A 21171-nucleotide genomic window follows, 5' to 3' on the forward strand; every position below is an offset into this window, starting at 1 on the left:
CCCCTTCCCGCAGGCGCTGCGCAACGCGGGACCCCAAGGGCAGACGGACCCGCCGCCCCCCCCACCCCACGCGCACGCGCGCCCCCGCCCCTCCGCGGCGGCACGTGCTGCGCGGTGGCACATGCGCACTCCTGCCCCGCCCGCCCGGCCGGCGCCGCCGGGAGGAAGCCGCTCCGCGCGTGCGCGGGGGGCCTGACGCCATCCGGCGTGCGGGGCGCCTGGGCCCTGGGTAACCAACCAGCGGCGCCCGCTGCCCGCCCTCCCCGCGAGGGTGGGACCGGTCCTCCGCCATCCCATGATGCAGCGCGGGGGCGGCGGCGACGGCGGCGGTGGTGGCGGCGGCCGCCATGTTGTGGTAGTTTGTTGTTCTCCTGTGGCGGGTGCGTGCGGAGGGGCGGCAGGAGGGGGAGCCGCCGGGCGCTGAATCCGAGCCCTTCCCCGTCCCCCCGCTCCCCGCCGCTCCTGGGAGCGGCACGGCGTCGCTGGCGGGAGCCGCCGCCTGGGCAAGGCGAAGAGCCATGGCTGCCGCCCTGGGAGGAGGCGCAGGTGGGTGCCGCGGCCCCGGAGGGCTTCGCCGAGGTTTCGGGGCTTCAGGGCCTGGCCTGGGGGAGCGCGGCTGGCTGCAGCCGCGGCGTGAGGCCTGGCTGAGGGCCGCTGTGGGCTGCGGGGCCTTCCTGGGGCGGTGGCGCCGCCGCCCCCCGCCGCCTCTCGGTCTCCCGCCTGGGTGGGGGTGGCGAGGTTTGCGTGCTCGGGAGTGCGGGCCGGCGCGGATCGGGGGGGGCCCGCGCCCCCGGCGGGGAGCAGGAGCTCCCCTGGCACCGCAAGGCCCCGATGGCTCCCGTCTTGCTCATAGGAGTCGGCGTCGTGCGGTGACGGGAGCTGTTGTGTTCCCTTGGTAGGGCCGGGAAGGGGCAACAGCTTCCTCACTCACCACAGATGCGGGACCTCCGCGTGGGATAGCTGTATTTATTTAGAGACATTAATTACCGTAATTTTTACAGCTACAGTGTGTGACCTGTTTGAAAACTTACCTCTCATCTGGGGAGTAGTTATAATTTATTTTATAGGCTGCCCAGAAGCAGAAGGTCTCTCTTGGAAAGTGTGAAATAAAGCAAGTGCTTGATCCCAGGATTCTCAAGGCACGCTACTGCTGCTCTTTTTGACTAAGGACAGTTCTTCTCACAGCATTTTAAATGACAACTCAAAACCCTGCATGGTTCTGATAGGTGTATTAAGCACATTTTAATATGAGAACATTTGGTTAAGTGATTGTAAGAAAGACTTGCAGGGGTCACACTGCTGTATTACAGAAAGATACACTTAAGAGAACATGACTGTTTCTGTTGCTGTGGGCCTTGCTTTCTCTAGGAATAGTTTTGATAAAGCATGGTTAGAGTTGTCAATAGATCTGCTTTGTCCTTGTCTGTACAAAAGTTTGTGATTATTTTAGTGTGATTTTTCTGTAGGTAGGTGTCATGGAGGTGTGGCTTTGTCCTAGTGATCACTCACCTAAGTGGTCACACTGTTCGCTATTGTTAGCTTAATGAGTAACAAAGTGCATAAACACAAATTTCCTACTAAAGGTAAATGTTACAGAAAATTTGCCAGGTTTAAGAGATGAGTTTGGAAAGAGATCTAGGAAGAGCACCACCGATTGGTAAAACAGTAAATATTTTAATATTTTGGGCATTGTTTTAATATATTGCAATGTTTAAGTTATTTTACAAAAATCTTGGTGCTAGTTTCTGTGGTTCAAGTCAGTTAGAAGTGATGTGGAAGTAAACTTAGCATGCATGTTTTGTCTTTGGAAGTTTTTTGTAGTGTTATGAAGACAGAAAGTATCACTTTTGAAGCATTTTGCTTCTTGTGTTTTAAACTATACTGAGAGTTGAATGAGCACGCTTTCACGTACAAAGGTGTGTGTAGCAGACAACCTTGAATCAAGTGGTGAAACTGCAGCTTCAAGACTATTTTTGTTGTTGTGGAGTACTGCTTCTGACTAACCACGAATTAGGATCCCTATGTACCAAGTCATTGCCAGCCGTTTGTTCGGTGATAACACTGTGCTCATCAATAAATGGTGGCCAATTAAATATGATCCTTGCCCTGTATAAACAGTGTTTCTTTAGTCTAGGCAATCACTGTGCAGCACTTGCCTGAGTGAAAAAAAAACCCCAGAAGTGTCACACACTTTTGTCCATATGACTAGTCAAGGAAAATGCCTGGCTGAAGCTGCTAAATACACTTCTAAAAGCTAGTAAAAAAGCGTGGTACTTATAGGAAATGGTGTATGCAACTCTTTTTGGAAAGGGACTGCTATCTAAACTTTAGTTAGTCCCATTAGTACTAACAAATGGGAAAGAAGCCCAAGACTAAGATGCTATTTGGCTTAAATGTTTTTGGTCAGTTAAAGTTTTAACTGGAGGAACTAATACTTTGGATTTAGTTTTTGGATTTTTCTGGGGGAGGGAAATTCTTTAACATACAGAGGAAACAGCGCCCTAGTGTTTTCTTAATACAAAAAAGGCTCTAATGACTGGTAAAGTAGTACAAAATAGGTCTTGGAAAATACATGGAATGTTAATTTGATGACGTTGCAGGGTAACAGTTGACAAAGTGAGATAGTTTTCACTTTGAAGATGCAGATTAAAGTTTAAATCTTCTCTAAGGAAATGTTGCAGGGCTGAAAAATGAAATGTGAAATGACTATGTCAGCTGAATGTTTAAATATATTTAATGGAAGGAAGTTGACTTGTCTGTTGGACAGCATGTGTAGACTCATTGCCCATTTATAATTTTTAGGCTCTTGGGGAAATACTGCCTTGATTCATAAAAATAAAGTATTCACATGTACTTTTGTGACCATATATTTGTGTTGGTGCAGCTAAGCTTTCTAAGGAATAAGGTAAAGGCTCTTGATGATAAGTTTCACAAACTGGAAAGTTTGCAAGTGGTGGTCTGTGAGATCTCTGGGAGTGATTCACAGCTTCATATTCACAAATGCGTTTGCTATGCAGCCTGATTCAACTTGCTTCCAATTCTATCGGAATCAATGGCTGTATTGAAACATGGAAGTTCAAGGTGGGTGTGCTAGTGATAGTGAGGGCCTTCAAGGGTTTATAGTTGCTCATTAGTCCATTGATATGGTTAAGACAATAGTGCCCAAACTTTGCTTCAGGCTTTCCTATAAACACATAACCGGAGCAAACACATTGCATGCTAAGTGACGTGATCTTATTTAATGGGTGGTTACAAAGAGGATGGAGGTTCTGTCTTCACAAGGAAACACACGGTGAAGGCAAGGGGCAATGACCACAAGTTGCACAAGGAGAGGCTTCACTTGATTAAAGAAAGACTTTTTTTTTTTTTTTTTTTTTTTATTACAGTGAGAGCCTCCTCAGGGACATGATGGTGTCTCCATCACTGGAGGTTTTCAAGATGCAGTTGGACAGGGTGCTGATAATATATCTTATCTATGCTCCCTTTCCTACAGAGGGTTGGACCAGATGGTCTTTCAAGGTCCCTTTGAACCTGGGCTGTTCTATGATTTGGTGATCATCTGTTTATGCTGTAACATAATGACTGTGTTGTATAGGTGCTGAAATTTTTTCTTGCTATTCACTGTGCTCAATTTACAGCTAGATTTTAGTCTCATTTAGGGAGAGATGGTTAGAGAGTGAACAACCCATAGCTAAAACAAAGCAAGGAGCACTTCTTGATTGTCTGCAATACTGAAGTAAAGGAAAACTACTGTAAAGTTTCTTCCTTTTGGATTAATTAACTTCTGATGAACTTCAGAGGTCTAGAAGACTTTGAGTGTAGACATCCTTGGTGTGTGAATTGTGATAGGGGGTGGGGCAGAAGAGGGCCCCATCTATACATGTCTACTCCATATTTCTACTGTCAGTCCTGTACCAAGAGTAGCTGAATAGGTGTTTCTCTACCTCTGAGTCCGTTACGTCATTCTCCAGTTTGAACTTAAGGGGTCATCGGTTTAACTTTGTTTTGACTAATCTGAGGGCTGCTGTTGTGCTCTTAGCAGTGTAGTAGCTTTAAAGACCTCTTGTGAGGCTGTTGATACAAATTGGGAAAAAGCTTATTACTGCTAGCACAGCAAGCACCCTTCCCTGTGTTGTGGGTCACTATCCAATTCAAAAATGTAGTAAAAATTCTCCAGTGTGGTAATTTCAATTGAATTTTGTGTGCTTCAGGCTATTCATCAGCAGCCTACAGGGACTGGAAATAGATTCTGCATTGGTGCCTAGATGAGAGTGGGTGGAGTACTGGCTGTATTTGGTCTCTGGGGGTATTGCGTGCCACTTTATTAAGGGAACTGATGCAACTGGTCACTATAACTTAGAGTTGTATTGGATATGCACACACTAAAACTACTGTAAATGTCAAAGGCCTGTAGAGTTTACAGTTCATGAACTACAAATATATGATCATGGGCTATTGTGCCAGCTAAGGACTAGTGCCAAAAACATCACTACTTGAATGAGCGTGTGGCAGGCAGATTTGCTTTAAAAGCATAGCAATTTTTAATCTCTTTATGCATCTTTGACAGTCTTTCACTGAAAGTTGTGTTCTTCCAAATGTTTTCTCATTTCAGGTCATCTAAATTAAATGTAGCCTTAGTATCAAGGCTTGGTTTTTTACAAAACGATGCTTTATTGCATCAAATGCTAAACGTCAGATTTTAGGTCACACAGAACTTGTGATCTAATTTATGATTATGTGTTGACTTGAGTAGAAAAACTCTTAAGTACTGCGATTGGTCCTGTGTTTGATTCTGCTGTAATGCAGCTTCAGTTTTAACTATAACTTCTGGTGGTTCTGAAAGATGCTGGAGAGTTTCTGGAGAGTTGCAGTTTCTCATCAGTGTCCAAAGCCATTTGGGAACTGAGTTCATGTGGATTTCATTTAAACTCTTGGCCTTCATTTACTGTTCAGTGTTTGTGAGGCAAGGAGTGTGGATGGCACAAATGTTTTTCCAAAGCAAATATATTTTCAAATCCAAGCAGACTTTGGGAATACTGTTTTGTGGCTTGCTGGTTTGGGGTTTAGATGTAGTGTATTTAAAAAAAAAAAAAAAAAAAAAAAAAAAAAGAAAAGAAAAAGTACTGGTTCTTTCAAGCAGTGGTTAGAGAACTTCAGTGCCAGGAGGCAGCATGTCGTAATTAGTTCTGTTCTTATTGCTAGTGACTTGCTTTGCATCATGACAAACTATTAATAAAGTTAGTATTGAGAAGATAAAAGAATTCATATGTAGAAATTAGTTTTTCTACATTATTTCTTTGAGGAAGCTAAACTCTATACTGTAGGAGTGATTTGGAAAGAGAACATGAAATACACTAGTTGAGCATGTTATGCAATTGCTACAAATACTTAGTCACCTCATACTTGAGGTTTCTATGACTAATTGTTTACTAATACAAAGACTACATGATGTCTGTTCCTGAACAGATAAACTAAACTGTTGGTGTTTGAGTGTGGTTTATTTGTGCATGTGTGTTCTTGTGTGCAATGTGGTGGTAGGAGTGAATGTGATTTTTACAATGGGATAGAGAGCTTGATTACCTGTAATAAATGGGACTGGATTCATAGTGTGCTTCGTAATGTGTTAGGTTTACGTTACGGTCTCAGGTTCAGGAGTTCCTGTTGGCCTTATGTTTTTACTACTAGATGCTGTTGTGATTTGTTACCAGCAGTTTTCATTGAGCTGGTGTTAATAGTACAGTTACTTTGCCAGCTTGTGTTTTAGACATGGCTGTTGCTCACAAAACCTGTTGTTCTTCTGTATCACATAGCAAGAGGTACTGAAATGCAGTTCACTATTGGGCAGAAGCATAGGTCTGTTTGTAAAGGGTATACTCTGTTCCTGAAGATCGAGGCTTTATAATACTTACATATTGTGAACCCTTTTGCAGTGAAATATGAAGAGAAGTATTCTGTAGAAATAAATTATTACATAAAGATAAGATGGTAAGCTGTTTCTAATCTGGAGACTTGTGCTTGAAATGCTGTCAAGTTGTCATGTTGAGTGTTTTAAATATGATACAGGGGAATGGGATAGATCAAGATGGATTTGTTATATTCAGCTTAAAATCTAAGCATACAGAAAGTAGTGGTTTTTCATGTGGTAAATTACTTTTTTCCCTCTAGTTTTCTTTTTTTTTTTTTTTTTTTTTTAACTGGAATAGCTCCCTTACCTTTTCTGCCCCAAAGCAGTGTAGCTTAGTTACTTTATCAAAGGACCTGTTTGGTAAACCATGTGTAATAGCTGTTTGTTTTGTTTTTTTTTTCTTATCCATTGAACTGTTGGATCTTTGTGACATCCCTATCTTCTTTTGGATAAGAAGTCTTTGATGCTTTTTTCAATGCGTAAAACTAATAGTATATTTTATCTTCATGATAGTGTAATATTGAAGCGAACCAAATTAGTGAAGAAAATACAAAATTTTGAACTGCTAAGGTTTTTGAGACAACATGGGATTAGTGTTCCAGAAAGCATGCAGGTGTAGTCATCAAGTGTTTTTCCTAGTTGAGAAGTCTTGGCCATCTCATTGCAGTAAAATACTCTATCTTAGCAACAGTTGCTATGTAGGACGACCTTTTTAGGCTATGTTGGTACCATTTTAAGATGCTAAGAGCTCTGCAGTGTTCTTGCTGATTCATCTCCTACACTTGTGAGACTTGACTATGTAGCTTAGGACTTCCGTTTTGCATAGAAAAATGATTAGTGAAGGTTTTATTGAAAGGGTGTCCACAGACTTAGAAACTACTGTCCACATAACCAAAGAGGAAATGAGGCTTATGTCCTGATTTTTGCAGGGATAGAGTTAATTTTCTTCTTAGTAGCTGGTACAGTGCTGTTTTGGATTAATATGAGAATAATGTTGCTAATACACTGAGGTTTTAGTTGTGGCTAAGTAGTGCTTATTCTAAATCAAGGACTTTGCAAATTTCCCGTGCTTTGCCAGTGAGCTGGTGCACAAGAAGCCAGGAGGGAGCAGAGCTGGGACAGCTGGCCCAAACTAGCCAAAGGGATATTCCACACCACAGGGTGTCATGCTTAGTGTATAAACTGGGGGGGAGTTGACTGGGGGCTGCTGATCACTGCTCAGGGACAGGCTGGGCATCAGTGGGTACTGAGCAGCTGTATTGTGCGTAGTTTGTTCTGGGTTTTTTTTCCCTCCCTTGGGCTTTATTCCTTTTTATCTCTCCTTTTCATTAGAATTGTTGTGGTTGATATTATTATTCTATTTTATTTTATTTCAATTATTAAATTGTTCTTATCTAAACCCCATGACTTCTACCTTTTTCTGATTCTTCTCCCCATCCTGCTGTGGGGGCACGGCAGTGAGTGAGGTACTGCCTGGTACTTAGTTGTTGGGCTGGAGTTAAACCACAATGGCGTGTATTTTGTGGATTTCTAGTGTGTGTGATCTGTTCTTATTAAGCAGGAAAAGAGTGCAGTTCTGGGCATAACATAAAACAAAAAAATCAACTGCATAGAAAAACTTAGAGCACTGCTGGTGTTACACCAGGGTAAGCATAAAGCAAATAGGAACCTTTTAGTGTGGGGAACCAAATGTGTTTGGCTGTCTTTGTGCTTATTCTGGTTCGCAGCTGGCCACAGTCAGCATTAGACAGTCTCCACAACATCCTGCAACTTCTCCGTCATTTTGGTAATGGTGATTTTCTTAGAGCTGCCTCTTACGAAGAGCCAAGTGATGGATTATTTGTCTTCCTCTGTAACTGGCCTGCCCTGCTTCCTTATTCAGATAATTTTTTTTGGTATTTAATAGTTTTGGATTTTTTTTTCCTCTTCCTTCTAGTGCTGCCTAGAAGTTAGAGAGGGGCTTAGTGTGTTCAGTTATCACCTGTCAGGATCTTCCAGTTGATACCCAGCTAATGGGCATGCATCTTGGTGAGCTTTGCAGTGAGAGCCTTGAATTGAAATGAGGAGCCATAGCCATGCCATTGCATGTCTTAGCAAGAGTTGCTATGTACTGCTGGCTTTCTAGGCTGCACTGATACCACTGGAAAAAATACAAAACCTCTTCCAACTCCGACAGTAGTAATTTTTCTGCTAAAAAAGCTTCTGTTCATGGGTTCCCCCCCTTCTTTATCTCCTCACCTCCCACACAGTAGTACTGAGAATCATAAAAAAAATAAAAAATTTTTGGCTGTTGCTCTCAGTGGTTTTGTGCTCTGCTGGTGCTGAGTGTTCTTTTTATACAAGTTAATGTTTTACAGGCACTTAACTGTGCTTGACACAAACACTGACTTGGAGCTTCTCAAGGAGAAACATCCAAAAATGTTAAGCTGATTGCTGTTTACTGGTATTTTGCAATGTTATTGCCTAAAAAGAAGAAAAATGAAAATATGTGTGGTTTCAGAAATGGAAGGAAAATGATGCCTCACTGAGGTTTGCTGGGTTTTGCTGGCATTGCACTGCAGGTATAAGGCCTGTGTCCATTGCAGTCAGTGCCTGCTATCTTGCAAATGATCACAAATGATGAAGCTGGCGGTGAATGCTATTTGTAGATTAGTGACTGTGGTGACTTCCTTTTCCAAAGGAAAGCTACAAACTGCTTTGGGCTCTGACAATACTTAATGTCAAAATGGCATAATTTGTGATGCTTATTGTCAGTGTCAGCTGTCACAGAACAATAAGCCTAAAAAAGAGAAGCTGGCTTCCTCTGTCCCGAAGATCTTTATATCATATGTGTGTGATGTGATGGGGAGAGAAGAGATGGCAACAGGAAGGTGGTAGGGGCATAGGTAGAGCAGTTGTTGTAGGCTGCAGTCACCACACACAGACTGACCAGTCATTTTTGAGGCTTTTGTGTTCATTCTGCTGGAGGGGACATGTGAAAAGGGCCTTTGCATGAACGTAATTCAGCTTTGGATTATGGTAGGAGTTGCTTATGAATAAGGAATAGGATGTAAGAAATTTGGAGGTGTTGGAAGACCTGGAGGGGGGAGGTTTGTGGTGTAGGCTGAGTGGGTCTACACAGAAACTTGGCAGGAACTTGGACCCTCTTTTGGTATTGTTTCTTCACTAGCAGTAATACTGGGTTGAAGTACTGTCGCTGTGAAGCTTCAATATCTGGCCTGGAAAAGTACTATGAGTTGTACTGAAGTGTGTTTCTTTTTGCTGTAGAGAGATCTCACCAGAGAAAAAGGGTTTGGCATTTAAGTTTGTGTTGTCTAGATTTAAACCTGACTGAGACGAAGGCTCTTCGATATAAGAATTGTGTGCTGAAGAGCTAAAATCTTGTCTTCAAGTGGTATTGGTTTATAATACAGCTCTCTGTAGATCTGAAAGTGGTGTCTGGCATGAAGAAGTGTCATCTCTTGCAAGGGAGCAGATGTAGCTAAAAAGAAGGTACTGTTGTCCTGATAGTACTCATTTTCTTGAGCCATGTTAAGTCAGTATGTGGACATGTAATTTGATTGCTGCAAAATCAGTTGCATTACCTTAAAAAAAAGAAAAAAAAAATCTTTGTAGGTGGTTACATCAAGTCAGTGGATTACTGCAATCCAGCTGTAAAAACAATGACAGCCCAGGAGATCTGTGCCCTTAGAATGGCAATGCGCTAATATAATCACTGCAGCATGGTTTTGAAGGACCATAAAGAGAGCAGGGTGGCATGTTTTTTTTCCCCAGACACCACAAAATTGGATAATTTAGTGTTCAGGAGGAAGATAGTAAATGCTTGTATGTGTCTGGCTTTCCCTGTGTGTGAAATAGGAATTGGAATAAAGTAAGGTTGCAGTATGTAGATATTTGAGCACAGAAATATAAACCTGTTTCAATTGTATTAGCCCATGTAAATTAGTTTAAATATAGAAGATTAGTTAAAATAGAAAAGTATCTGTAGGCAGTGAAGTAGGGAACGTGATCAAGGGGAATTGTACATACTGTTTCAAAACAAGAGAGTTGCTGCAATTGTGTTGCATTGTAATTCATACTGAGCAGTCTTATTTCTATAGGTATTTATGGCTGAAATTTATGGTTAGAAAGCTTTTAATTTATGACATTGCAAGAACTGAATTTTCTTTTTAAAGGTTTTTACCTCCTTTTAAACTTCTGTCAGTCATAACACTTGTATTTTGATAATATGAAGTAAGAAGTAAGTAGTTTTGTAATTGCATGTGGGGAGTATTCACTAAAGGATACTGGGTTGAGTTTAAAGAGCTGAGGACAGATTTGGTTTTGAAGGTTCATTAAAAAAACCCAAACACATGCAAAAACCCAGTTGATCCTTGGGGTTGGTACTTTGTCAAAGAGTTGAGTACAAATAGTCATATGAGAATGACTGGATAGGATATATGGCATCTTAGTGATCACCAATTCGGACTGTCAGACTGCAAGGACTGGATTGCTCAACTTGTATTTTGCAGACTACTAAATTGCAGCTGGTTATCCCCCTGTGTTAAGCATAACTTTTATTTGCCCATTTTTTTGACTTCTTAAAAAGTCATTAAAATGTGTGAAAAACCCTGAATCCAGGTGTGCATTCTTTGTTGGGCTGTAGCCACAGGATGGGAGAGTGAGGGTTGAGTGTTTCTGAAGGTATGTGCTTCCAGTTTACAGATGATGAGACATCTGGATATCTGAACAGAGCAGATGAGCTTTGCATTTCTTTTGCAGAAAAATGGAAGATTTAGTATTTTTAAGTAGCAAAATTGTCATTTGCAAGCCAAGCTATGCGAGAGTAATTTGCAATTGGACGGACTAAAGTGAAGGTACTTCTTGAAATATATGGAGTACCAGTTTTATCTTGAAGACATGTGCATGCTTAGGTGCACTGCTTCAGTGACTTCTAGTGTTTTTAATGCCCCAGTTGAGATTAATGATGGTGTAGTACACCTGACTTCCCTCTTCTGTTTTGGGTTCCTGGTACTGTCCTGCCTTGTGCTGACCTAAGGTTTGCTCCTGTTTTCAAAGTGCCTTTGCAGCTTAGTGCTGGTAGATGAGCTTGTGGCCCTCAAGGCAGGGATCTGGCAGACCTTGTTCCCTTTATCTCCCTTGTGCCTCAATTTCTGGGGAGCCCCTCCCTCTGGGATGACTTTTATTGCAAAAATTTTCCAGTGATTTGTCTTGTGCTCTGTTTTTCTGGGTTTATATCCACCTCCATAGTGAGAAGAAGGAAAGCTATAAAGTACATTTTTTTTATTATTATTTTTGAAGCATGTTGGTATTCTGTTTTCCTTATGTTGGTGTAGAAAGTAGAAAAAGTATTTTTCCACCTTCTGAAAAATACTTTCAGCCCCCTCTGCCCCCCCCCCCCCCCAGTCCCACCTATGTGATTGCTTCAGAAACCTTTCATTTCAGCAAGAATTATTTCATGTTGTCACCTTCTTTACAGATGATGACTTTGATCAGTTTGATAAGCCTGGTGCAGAAAGGTCTTGGAGAAGAAGAGCTGGAGACGATGATTGGGACAGGTAAGTAGAATATTTTCATGTTTGGTTTCTATATGCTGAATTACATTGCTCTGTTTTCCCATTCTGGCATTTCATATTCTACCATTAAGAGTTGAGCACATTTAGATACTAATGAAGATGTTGGCTTTATGCATGTGTCAGGCAATGCTAAATTGTGCCAAACATACACTGGCCTAGAGGAATATAGAAAGCACTATGAAGAGATACCATTTAAAATTGAAGAAACACAAATCATTTGTGGTTTGTAATTAATTTTGCACTTAATATCCAGGTTTTCCTTTAAAATATTTAGTAGATCTCAGTGGTTTAAATAGTTAGATTTTTGCTAGTACTTGAATTTGCCTGACAATTTTTTTTTAACCAGATGTTTAAATTCTTATCTTCAAAGTCCTGTTTCAGTTTTACATTGGGGAAGAATAATGGAGTTTAGGTATAGGCTTCTATTGAAAAATACAACTCACTAAGATTTAGAAGTATGTGTTAACTTAGTTATGTTAGGGGAGAATAAGAGCATGTTCTTTTATGTGAAGGCACTTTAGTAGGGAAGTACTAGAATCGAGCTGCTGGCTAGACTTGTCTGTTCTTTCCAGGAGAAAACTTTTGGTGCTTTTGTGGAGTTTTTTTTTAATTACTCCTTTTTAGTAATAGATTTGTGCCAGTGGTTTTCACTGTAAAACGGTGAAAAAAACATTCCAAACAAATTTTACTTTTCTAATAATAATTCAAGTGATTGTAGTAAACAAATCTTAACTTTTAAGTGGTTTTCAACTGAGCTGGGCTCTTGGGTTGAATCAGCTACTCTAATAATTCCGGAGGGATTAGTTTCTTCTTCCGTGCTTTTCTGCTAGGTTAAGTGGGTAATTTTCATTGCTCTAGGAGGTAAGAATGAATAAGGAATTTGGACAACAACTTTGGATATACTGTGTGTTCTGCTGTATGCTGGTGAGGGGTGGCTGCTCTGTCATGCCAGTGCAGCTGTTTGAGGGTTGGATGGTGAACTGCATTACGAAACTGATCTGGGTTAATAGTGTAATTAAAATAACTTCTTCAGGCTGGCTCACTGTACTGTGCTGCCTCCCAGCCCCAGCTCTTTGTATTCAGAAATACTGAAGCCAATACCAAAGGCAAAATGCTTTGTATTAGAGTATTTTCTGAACTTTTTGCCTTTGCTAACTCCATGGTATGAATAGGTAGGCTTTTAGATGCTGGGTAGTCACATTTGTTTTTAGCTGTCCTACTTTTACCACTTATCTGTAAGAGTCAAACAGCCATTGTGTAGGAAGTTGTAAGCTTATTGCCAATGGTAAAAAAACCTCCCTGCGGCAAAGGTATTTTTATAGAACTTGAGAAAGGTTATAGAGTATTTTCACTAAGCAGAGACTTTGAAGCGCACAAGGATTCAGTTCTAGAAAAAAAGGTTTTGTTTGTTTATTATTAGATGCATATAATTTAAGATAGATGATCAAAAATCCTGTTGTTTATTCTTCAGTGAAATTGTAAGGGAAGTGTTTTCAGGTACAGTGCTGGAGTTTCCAGAGTTTCATCTTGCTGATAATTTCAGAAATTTTTTTTTACAACTGTATCTAACAATTTTATTTGCATGTGTTGGATTTTTTTTTATTATTATTATTAATTCCTTTTAGATTGCCAAGCTGCCTTTGGAAGTTAAATTCTATGATTGTCTGGGCATTTATAAATTGACAAATTCCATGGGTATGTTGTGGCCTAATGTAATTGCTTCAATGTTTTAAGTACTGGTCTGGTTCAGTATAGGATGCAGTTTCTTGAAGATGGAAAAAAGGCTGAATGAATGCAGTAGACTTTTTTTAATCCTTCATGCTTTGCAACCTAATCACTTTTTTTGTGAGGGTGAAAAGGGTATGCTGTCAGTTGTACAACTTGATCAACCATCAAATCTTACTGTGTTCCTGCTTAACTGAGTCCCATCCCCCAGTCATCTGAGTAATTTTGAATTTCCATATCTCTTTCCTTTCTCAAATATTGGAGGGTGATAACTGAGAGTTGGAAGGCCCATGTTATTTAGGAGTACAGATGTAACATTGTTCTTGGAGAATTTTTCCCATTACATTTTTTATAAATTCTTTTCCTGAAACACTTGTGTCCTTACTACTGCTCATGTTTAATGAGGCATGCTTATGAAATTGGAGGCCAAAAAGGGCCAGTCTGATGTCTTTATCACAGGCTGTTAATTTATACATTTATCTCTGTAAGTAAGCCAAAGCTTGGTTTTGGGAAAAATACGCAGTTGTGGTGCTGTCCTGTGAGATGGCAGGGCTGATTTATTAGTGACTTCTGTTGAAATTCACTTATCCTGACCTTTCTCTGAGATTATTCATTTCTCATCACTGGCAGAAAACTTCTGTTGTCTCTTTTTTATTATTTTCTCTTCCTTATTTGGTGAGCTGAATTTATTCAGTGAGGGGAATGTTGACCTTTGGGAGCTGACGAAGGGAACAAAATGGGTCCATCTCTTGCGAGAGCAGCAAACTTTTAGATTATTTTAACCCTAATTTCCTAGAATTGTGGTTTTGGGAAGATCTTGGTGTCTTGATGATAGTGAGGGGGAATTGCATTTTGAGCTATCATAGATGTCTGCTTTTATTCAGTTTAATGTATGTGGCTTTGTGTGGCATCAGATTGCAGCCATTCGGGTTTTTGGCTGTTTTTCTCCTCTAGTCAAAAATGTTTGAGTATCTTGGGGTTTGTTTTTCAGATGGCTTTTTTTTCCCCCGCTTTTTATTAATAGTGAGATCTGGTATTTCTGGTCTGTTCTTTCTCATAGATAACTTCTGGTTTGGCTATTTTAAAGAAACTTGACATAGGTGTGCTTTACTATGCAAGCTCATGACTGTTACTTTGTTTATTCAAAAAGTTACCAATGATGATTTTTCTTCTTTTAATTTATCAATGCAAATATTGAATGACATTGAATATTTTAGTAGGTTTTGAGGGGCGTTATGTGAAGACTTCTGTTTCTGTTACGAGCTTAATTTATGTGCTAGTGCTAATTTTTTTGACTGTCAGGTAATAAGCCAAAGCTTAAAAAAATCTAGAATGCGTATGCAATTACTTCTATTGATCAAATTTTTAATCTTTTTTTAAAAAATCACATCAAGGATGTTTTTTAGTAATTGTTTAAAGCCTTAACTATGTTTAGATAATTAATTTGATCTTTCACTTTCTTTTCCATCCCTTTTTGGTTTGAATTTCTTACTACCTGAACTTGCTTTTCATCTTTCAGTGCTGCTATAACACGTGATCTTGCTGTCTTTTGGAATATCTCTAGTGCAATTTTATTAAAAGCTGTCAGTTGGTGGACCATAGTGCTGGGAAATATTTTCAAACCTTTTGGTACATTTGTCAGATTTCTGGCAGGTGAAAGATGAGTGACTTTTTCCTACTTCAGTTTTGGCTCTAGATTCTGCTGCAACCATTTGTTACATAGTTTTCTGTCTGAAATAAAGGGCTTAAATTCTAGTCAGTTTGCTCTTTGGAACGTGTGATATGTCTTATGTCCCAATTTTTGTTTAATACTGCAGTGTGCACAAAACAATTGCTATTTGTTAATGCTCAGTCATTCCTGGAACTGTGTGAGATCAGTAATTATGGACAAATGCTTTCTGCTGATGATAATGTCCTGTTTAGGCCTGGTTTGGAATATCATCTGTTCTCTTTAGTCCACAAGGTTTTTATTTCCCCCTCTCTGCATTATCTGTACAATAACCAGCTCTGAAAGAGATGTATCCACCTGCAAAAACAACTCTCAGCACTGATTTACGTCTTAGGATAGCTTCCCCATTTTCAAATACTTCCTGTGTAGTTCTAAGGAACTTTTACACACATTCTTGTTCTGTTCATTCTCACTTCGGGATATTTAATTTTCATGTAATATCTAAGGCATGGTGTGAGTTTGTGTTTTTTTAAGGTGTGCAGGTAGAAAGTCTCTCATATTCTTGAATTACAGCTCATACTTCAAGTCACTGGCATCTCATTTTACTATTAAGACATGCAAAGAACTAGTTCTTTGTGTTGCACCCTATTTATGGGACAGATGCTCTGTGGAGGTTTGTAAGCCAGGTATTTATGCTTCCTGAATTCTTAACCACACTTAGCAAATGGTGAAACATACATTTGAGTTTGTCATCTTACAAGCATCTGTTTGACTTCCCCCTCGACGTGAAGAGGAGGAAATAAATATTTATGAAAGATCTAGGCCTAAGTGGCTCCCAAGTCAGCTGGCCTCAGTGCCTCCTCTCCTGGGCCACATGGTGGCCTGCAGACTGTCTTGCCCACAGAACAGTACAGTCTTGCTTCTTTACTCTGGAGGTGGGAAATAACGGATTCGACAGTATGCCTAAAGGGCCTTGAAGTGAAGGATCTGGAACGGGGACCTAGCCAGCTGTGTTTAAAATACCTACGCTTTGTCTAGGTTTGTGCAGTGTTATAGTTGGAGGGATATGGAAAGGGGAGCATATGGAAATGAAATGACTGCACAACAGTGATCTTAATATGTATGGTCTGTTGCTTCATTTAAAACATACCTCTTTTTTCAACTTAGTGAATGCTTTGCTAAAAGGAAGGCTTTGTGCAGACTCAGTAACAATTCTTCTTAAGTTAGGTTTTTTAAGGTGTATACCCCATATGGTGCTTGTTTCTGTTTTCTAAGGTTCAGCTTCTTAAATTTGTTAATGTTTTCCAGTGAACTTGATGATGACCTGCTTGGAGAGGATTTGCTAACTGGCAAAAAGGTAAGAGATGTGCATTAAAGTGAATTGTTACAGATATTAAAATGTGAATGTTGTTCAGCCTGCCCCCTTCAGTTGTTTGGTAATGCCTTTTATGTATTTTACAGTCGCCTCCCCAAAGCCTGACAGCCACAGGTACTTGAGATCTGCCCTGCTGCCAGTGCTCTGCACCCAGAGCTGCTTCCTTTTGTGAAGTACCTCCAAGTGTGGCTTTTCAAGAAAGAACTTTTTTTTTTTCCCTAAGGTCGTATTTCTTCTCATAACACACAGTTCCAAAAGGAGATAGTTCTCAAAATCAGTGTCTTTGTAGCTCATACTGACCTAACAATTAAAAAAGCAAAACAAAAAACCACCCCAGTTATGCTTACTGAGTGCTGATTAGCATTGTGGAGAATTTACTTCAACTGCCAGTTTCCTAGCTATTTAAAAGTTACTCATCAAAATACCAGCAGTATTTACCAGAAAGTAAATAAAAAAGCTATCAGTGGCATATATTAAAGATCCACTCACTGCAGACAATTCACTGCTACTTTGACAAGTAGATAGAGGATTTCCCGTTCTACAGTGAGGGAGGGTTTTGGGAGCAGTTGTCAGTGGAGAACATAAACAAGTCCCCCCCGTGTCTGCTGTAGACTCCTTACTCTGACACCTGTTTTGAATTGATATCTATGGAAAGAACTAAATGGGTATTTGGATTTGCGAGGTATCTGCAGGAGAAGACGTGGCTTTTGTTTGGGAAATCAGAACTGGCTAGTAATCTCTTTCTCCTTTTTATCTGCTAAATGAATTCATTTAGAAAACAATTTTTAAAGTTTTAGTTGGAGATTAGTAGGTTTGTTAAGAAACCCAGAAGTAGTAAAAGTTGACTTTTAAGTCATCTAGCTTTTTATAATCACACTCTTAAACGCTCAAAGTTAGGTTCTTGAAATTAGTGTGTAAGTAATCAGTTTTAAAAAAAGGAAGTTCCTTTGTCTCATGTACTGGTCTGCAAAATAAAATTCAAGAAGGATAGGGATTGCCTATGTGTGTTAGGCATTTATCAAATCCATAAGCAGTTTACATTGCATACATCTTTGTAGTTGAAACATGAGTTGATCATTTTTTTTAAGTAGCTTCATGTGAATACTAACCAATACTAGATTTCTGCAATGTATTATGTCTTCTTGTGCTCTTTGTATTCATGTTTTCAGTTTGCCGTGTAACAGGGCTCTGAGCAGTATCTGTGGGTATGGACTCATATGATGGAGTAATAATGGATTTCTCAGGAAGTTTTCCCTGAGCTATTTAAGCCAAACTTACTTCTATTTAATCTCATCCCAGTACTTTTAGATAAATCTACCCATTTATAACCTCTGTTACTTTAGGGGATGGAAATAATGCTGCTTGGCAAAACTGCAGTTATCTCTTCCTAGTGAGTAATTATTTAAAAAAAATCAAAGGATAAATTAAATAACCCAAAGTATAATAGACACATTAGGAGGAGTTCAGAAGAGGCATGGTATTTTCTTCTTCCTCCCCCCCCCCCGCCCCCTCCATCACTTACAAACTAATTATGGTTTTTCAGTTTTCTTCATACCATCATATCCTTTCCTCCAGTCTCCTAGGTATCTATGCTTTTTAGAAACTACAGTAACTTAGTTGATTTTCTTCACTTGCCTAATGCATCAAGGTCACAAGACAGTGTACTAAAGCTAACCTTTTTTTCTTCCTGGTATTTAAGTGAGTTATCACCTTTGGCTATATTTGGGAATGCATCGGTGAAAAGTGTTGACAGCTATGCAAATTTGAGTTTTGTAAATTTCTATAAGTTTGTAATTTATTTTCAGATTTGTTTTCTTGTGTAGTGTTAGTAATTTCGTTCAAGATGTGGTCTTAGTCTGGGATGTGTTCTTCATAAAAAGTGTGTAGTGTTCAGAAGGTTCGATAGTTTCAGTACCTAGTTAGTTAAAAGTTTATCTTTTATGTTCATAACTGACTTTTTCTGAAACCTAGAATCAGTCAGACTTGTCAGATGAAGAGCTGAATGATGATCTTCTGCAAAGTGACAATGAAGAGGAACAAGAATTTCGGTATGTCTTTTCTAAATCTTTTGGGTTTTGGAGAACTCTAAGCTATTAATGACTACTACTACTGGTAACTAACAACTACTAAACTTAAGTTTTTGGTATATACTTAAAATAGTTTTGCTTTTTACCTAGCCAGGTATTTAATGGTGTATATATACGTGTTCAGTAGCATTGCTAGCATTTCAGTAAGACAATTTTTTTGTTTAATGGAATCTAATAAATTTAACTCAAGGAAGAAACAATGCCATGTCCTGTGTATTTAGAATGAATTATGAATACTTACAGAGCTCTTGTTCTGTGCCGCCCTGGTGTTGTAGGTTTCCTTCTCCTATAAACTCCTTTTCTGCTATCTTTCTTTCAAAAATACATCTTAACCTCCTAAGACTCCGAGGAGGGGAGGTTCATAGTTTGTAAGGCCTGATTTGTGGCTTAAATATTTGTGTACAATTACAAAGCAGAAAATTTTGTACAGAGTTTATAGGCTTGAGCAGATACTTCCATGGGAGTTTACTGAGGATCCTGCCCTGTGAATACTCTGTGGTGATACAGCTCCACAACTGAATTCTGGGCACTACAAGTCAAAATGAGTGTCTTAGCGTTTTTATTTCTCAGGCTGGACTGAAGGGGGAAAGAAGATGCTTGTAGTGCAGAAGTGATGCAGTACCACTGCTGCTTTTTAACGGCATGTGTGTTCTGCCAGCTTTTCCTTAACTTGTTGCATGCTATGCAGGCATGTCATCTAAAGGGTTAGGAATATATATACATGTGTTACATACTTTATATTTATACATACATACACACACACACACATATATATATATAAAAAAAATATATGTATATTTTGCTCCGAGATCTCCTTTTTGTCCTTGGCTGGAATTCAGATAAGGAGTCCTGTCCCTGTGTTGGGGTCATGAGGGTGTGGTGAAGAACCTTGGGCCGTCACTTGTACAACTATTGTCTGCTGTTTTCCTCCCTGCAGGAGTGAGGGTTGGACTGTTCCCCCCAAAATGGGGAATACCAGTTCAGTCCTTGCTGTTTGTTCTCTGCATTTCCTCCTTGTGAGGCCTGGGCAGCAGGGATGACTATGAGGCAGCACGAGTGATGAGAAAATATCTGAAGTGTGATAATACTGTGCTCGGTGGAAGCAGGTTTCTGTAGACAAGTCTTGCAATTTTAGCAGTTCTGTTGCCACAAAATGAGAGCCTTGCTCCACTCCTTTCCCCTTTCCCTTTTACTTCCATTCAAACTCATTTATGCCTCTATAGTTGGGAGGATAATGACAACTCTGCATGTCTTCATTTTCATGTCAAATCTTCTCCGTCCTGTAGATGCAAATAGCTCAAAGCTGCCTGGATCTTGTTCCCTCAATCTTAGGAAAATACTGAATAACAGGAATGTAATTAAAAAAAATAAAAAATCTTTGGTTTCCTTGTACCTGGAGCTCTGAAATCAAGAAGAGCTTTCCCCCCCTACTTTTCTAACTCGTCCGCAGTTGGTTAGTTGCTCTTTTATGTGTTGATGGCACTAGCTATTGTAAACAGTAAATTGAGTTTTACTTTCGCTCCAGATTATAAACTTGCCAGTTTTTGTATTGATTGGGATTTTTTTCCCAGTGTCTGTGCCAGTGCTGTTACTAAATTAGAGTAAGTCTTAGCCATTTGAATGACAATTCTTGACTATATATTTTATGTTATTTTAAGCAGAACATTAAAGCTGTCATAATATAATAATGTAAGTTTGAATTCAGGATAATCAAGAAAGAACAATATTAATACAGTTAATAAATAATTTACTAGCATATTCTGAAAGATTGCAAAAACAGATGCAGTTGTAATTTTGTGTATTTTTTTGTTAGTCCTGGAATTAAAATTGATTCCAGTCTGCTTTGGTTACCAAGCAGGACTTTTGCCAGTTTGACCTGCTAAACCATCTGGTTGGTTTGATTCCCCTGGTCAAATAGCCTGCAGCCAGTGATAAGCTGCAGTACAATATGCATTATGAAAATATGGCATGGAGTCAAATAGCGTATGAGGTATAATTTTGTCCACAACTTACAGAATTTGTGTTTGGCTTTGTTTTGCTAAATCTTTGTGAGTAGTTGACTGTTATGCTTCAACCTCTGAATTTTTACTGGCCCTGTACCACAGTTCTCAAGGTGTCACAGTTAGCCTCAATGCTACATCTGGCATGCTTACATCATATGAACTCTCAGAGACCATCAACGATCCATCAATAGAACATGAGTCTGAATATGACCAAGGAGAAGATGAAATTGTTTATGACAAATCTGAAGCACCTGAAATATATGCTTCAGAGTATGCAGAGGAAGGACATTATGAAGGCAATGATCCTGAACTGACAGAAGATCAAATAGAATATGGGGAAGAGCCTGGAGAAGAAGATGAAGTGCTAGACCTCGAAATCAATGAACCACTAGATGAATTTCCAGTGAGTTTCTTTCTATTGTATCTTCAAAGATAACATTGCTTCATGTGCATAGGGTTTTTAGACTGATTTGAAATCTGTTTACCTCCCTAGGGAGGAGGGGAAATTAGACCTATTATCACTGTCTGCCAGTTTCTTTATCTAGGCTGTAACAAAGTTTGTGTTGACAGCTTGTTTGGCGGTAGGTAATGCTCCTTTGTCATGCTGGAAGGCAGTTGGAATCATGACCTTGAGGATTGTATCCTTAAGGAAGAAAACAGCTTTGTGTGGTGGAGATACACTGCCAATTGTTAGAAGTACTTAATGCAAAAGCTTTTATCCAGGCTTTAGACAAGATCTGATAAAGTCCTTCGAAGGTGAAAAGATTATTGACCTGCTAAAGACATCTTTAAGGTGCTAATATCCCACAGTGATTGATGTCCTGCTTGTTC

General features: G+C 39.7%; 1 protein-coding gene across 5 annotated transcripts in view; it reads left to right on the forward strand.

Annotated features, from left to right (window-relative positions):
* Window positions 1-294: 294 nt before the first annotated feature.
* RBM33 (RNA binding motif protein 33) overlaps window positions 295-21171 on the forward strand; it is a 105724-nt gene continuing 84847 nt past the window's right edge. For 4 of the 5 annotated variants that reach the window (XM_037385906.1, XM_037385907.1, XM_037385909.1 and 1 more), the window contains exons 1-5: window positions 295-546; window positions 11385-11463; window positions 16184-16232; window positions 18222-18298; window positions 20443-20743. In XM_037385906.1, the coding sequence (XP_037241803.1) occupies window positions 519-546; window positions 11385-11463; window positions 16184-16232; window positions 18222-18298; window positions 20443-20743 (534 nt within the window). In that variant the 5' untranslated portion in view covers window positions 295-518. The remainder of the gene's footprint in view (window positions 547-11384; window positions 11464-16183; window positions 16233-18221; window positions 18299-20442; window positions 20744-21171) is intronic. The other variant, XM_037385908.1, reaches the window with a different exon arrangement.

Source organism: Falco rusticolus, chromosome 4 (genome assembly GCF_015220075.1).
Source record: "Falco rusticolus isolate bFalRus1 chromosome 4, bFalRus1.pri, whole genome shotgun sequence".
Classification (NCBI taxonomy): domain Eukaryota; kingdom Metazoa; phylum Chordata; class Aves; order Falconiformes; family Falconidae; genus Falco; species Falco rusticolus.